The sequence below is a fragment of the Trypanosoma conorhini genome, assembly GCF_003719485.1.
Source record: "Trypanosoma conorhini strain 025E chromosome Unknown Tco_14.4_contig_01241, whole genome shotgun sequence".
In the NCBI taxonomy this organism is placed as follows: Eukaryota; Euglenozoa; class Kinetoplastea; order Trypanosomatida; family Trypanosomatidae; genus Trypanosoma; species Trypanosoma conorhini.
Window position 1 is genome coordinate 1 of NW_021705336.1, and position 3,138 is coordinate 3,138.

A 3,138-nucleotide genomic window follows, 5' to 3' on the forward strand; every position below is an offset into this window, starting at 1 on the left:
GCAAATGACGTTAAACGACTTCATCAGGAGGTACGTTGCTCCCAATTTCGTGCTCGATGAAGAACACAATGTAATGATGGGGGTGTTTATTCAGGGGCCTGAGGATTGCATCAGTGACGAGCGGCTCCTACGAAGAATTCGTAATTTACCAGAGTATCAGTTCCTGTTTGACGCACGCCGGCTAATGGAGCTTGACGTGGGTAATCTCCAACGCTGGGGGGATTTTGAACATAAGGAAATTGTTTTTCCTATTACAAGGACAAAACTCAACAATGCCCTTGCCGCGGCGGAGGCAAACGAAAGGGCAAGGCAGGAAGCCGCGGTGACGGTTGCGCCGGTGCCGGTGGAGGGTGTATACAACTCTGTGTTCAACGCGAAGTGGGGCTACGTGGAGTCGGGCCACGCCGCGGAGCCGCTGGGGATGAGGGTGGTGGAGGCCAACGCAACCGAGCCGGAGAAAATGTGGAGTGAGAGTGAGGTGAACGTCATACCTCGTCCTGAGGAGATAGACGTGATCGAAGAGGATGAGGAAGAGGAGGATGAGGGAGAGGCCAGTGGTGCGCGGCTGGAGTTTCTGGTGCTAACTTCTGAGAAAGGGTGGCCGTACAAAAAGTTTGATGTAACTTTCAAGGACGTATTTGTGCGCAAGGAGGTGCTGCGTGTGTGGAATGTCCTCAAAGAAGATATCGACGGCTGGCCCACCGCTGCTGGCGCCAGGCTCGGGAGACGGGCGTACGCTGTGGTCGGAACGCCCGGCATCGGCAAGTCGCTGGCGGTGGGGTCCTTCGTGCTGCACAAACTCCTACAATACGATCCGGCGAAGATCGCGGTGGTGGCCTACTTTGTGGAAGGGTCAATGTACCTTTTTCGCAAAACAGGAGAACAGGCAGGGACCGTGGTGGAATATAAAACCCCACTTCACGGTATGTTGGCTATCCAGGCGTTAGATGAAAGGCAAGTTGCGGGTTACTACATTTTTGATGTGACTAAGGAACGTCGTCCTTCGGATGCACTGCCTTGTAAACATTGGGGTGGAATTGTGCTGACGTCGCCTGCTGGAATAAACTATGAGGATTGGATGAAACAGCGGGAAGCGGACCACATTTTCGTCAACTGCTACACTGCACGAGAGATGAAGGCGTTCTATGCATGGCAGGCACACAACTCGCCGCGTGACCCGCAATTAAGCGAGGAAGTAAGAAAAAGAGAGCTTGAGAAAGGATGGAAGAATTTGCTGAAGCGACGCATTTATGAGGTTGGGCCACTTCCTCGCTTTGTTTTTAGAGAGAAGGCGTATGAAGGACGGCGGAGTGCAATTATAAAGATGGAGAATGCTGTGACAGAAAGAGAGAGTGAGCATTATATCAAGGTGCTTCTGCACACGGCTGACTGGTACGAGGACGGGAGCACGCACAAACTGGTCAAGCTTGTGCGTGTGCTGGAGGAGAAAAGTACGATAGCGCCGGCGTCGGCGGTGTCGCCGGTGGCGCTGACGATGGTGCAGGGAAGGGCGGTGAGGGAGGAGGCGGAGAGCTCCAGAAATCGTCCCGTTTCGCCTTGGATTGAAAGAAGACTGTTGGAACTGGTGACGGGAAAAAACCTTCTGTCGTCTACCTTGGGGCAAGTGCTTGGGACGAAAGCGGAAGTTTCTGCTTGGGAGCTCGAACGCTTTGGGTGCTTTGCGTTTATGTCAGAAGATGTCGCCGATACGATTATTGGCAAGATGAAGTACCTTCCACGCACCGTGGGAGATGAGCGTCCCAGTGTGTTGGCAGACAAAAACACAGTGGGTCGCGTTCCGAGTGAGCGCTGCATATTTGATCACAGAAAGGGAACCGATAATATTCCGGGTGCCGTTGCTAGGATGCTGCAAGTTGGTGTATTGTATAAACCACTGTCGAACTACTTCCCCGTTTTGGACGCATTCTACTTGGTCGAGCGGAAACGCGCGGCAGCTGCCAAGAAGAAATCCGGGCAGGCCAGCGACACTCCCACCGGTGACCAGAGCAGCGCCGAGAGGGTAATTACGTTTATCGGGCTGCAGGTGACAAGGCAAGATACTCACAACACCACCGCCAGTAAGATGGCTTCATTTATGGAATACATGACACTCAACTTCAATAACTGGGAGGTGCTGAAGAGAACAATGGAGTGGGAGTTCATTTACATCCAGCACGCTGATAGCACGCCGATGACGAGAAGGCAACGGGGCACTGACCAAGGCAAAAGTACGTCGGATCCTCAAGCTCCCGAGAACTTGAGCGAGCCAAGGGTGGAGCAGTACCAGGTGCAACTTGACGCGGAGATTGCTGCCCAGCTGTTTGCTGCTTTCAAGAGAAATAACGTGGGTGTGGGTTGTGGCGGGGGTGTGGGGCGTGCGGTTAGCCGGCCGCCGTGACTGTGCGCCGGGTTGCGGGGGCGTGGGCTTCTCGTGTTTCAAGCCGTCCGTTCAGCGCATTTGTGCCTTTCTTATGGAACACAGGGGGGCGGCATGGCTGTGAGTGAGGGGAAAGACAAGTATTTTTTTTGTGTGCCTGTGTGTTTCTCCGTCATTATTGAGCGGTGCACACTTGACATGACTGCGGTTGGCGCAGTGTGCAGAGTGGCGGCGTTGTGGGCGGGGGACTTCGCAGACAGAAGCCCGCGGGAGGCACTTGCCCCCCAGGCGGCGCCAAACAGATGAGGGATAGTTTTGTGCGGCTCCCCTGTTTCTTTGCCGACGGCTTTTATTTTCTGTTTCTCTCTTTGCCGCGCTGAAGAGCGGCGCAAGTGTTGTAGTTTTTTTTATTTTTATTTTTTATTTTTATTCTTCTTTCTGCCCCAACCCCCCGCTGCTTCTGCTTCTGCTGCTGCGACGTGCGCCCTCCACGCGGAAGGGCGTCTGTTGGCGGCGGGCCCCGCAGACCGTCACTCAGTGAAATCCCCAACGGGAGCCCAGACATCACGGCCGTGTGTATTTTGGGCCCATGAGTTGTGTGGCTGCGTGGGCGTGGGTGCAGCCTCGTTCTTTTCTGCGGGGGACTTTGGGGCGCAGCGGGCCAAACTGTAATTCCCCCACTGTGGGGCCTTCTTTCTCTCTTTTAGGAATAGGAACTATATGCCCCAGCCAGAGAAGCATATCATATATATATATATATA

The 3,138-nt window shown here is 54.0% G+C and overlaps 1 protein-coding gene across 1 annotated transcript, besides 3 other annotated features; it reads left to right on the plus strand.

Annotated features, from left to right (window-relative positions):
* On the plus strand, positions 1 to 2,398 carry Tco025E_09713 (retrotransposon hot spot (RHS) protein; the record flags this gene model as incomplete). The annotated part of the gene is made up of 1 exon (XM_029376523.1): positions 1 to 2,398. A coding segment is annotated over one exon (2,398 nt), but the record flags the coding sequence as incomplete, so codon positions are not given.
* A 380-nt stretch (positions 2,399 to 2,778) lies between these two features.
* Positions 2,779 to 2,815: a microsatellite.
* A 15-nt stretch (positions 2,816 to 2,830) lies between these two features.
* Positions 2,831 to 2,853: a microsatellite.
* Positions 2,854 to 3,116: 263 nt separating this feature from the next.
* Positions 3,117 to 3,138: a microsatellite.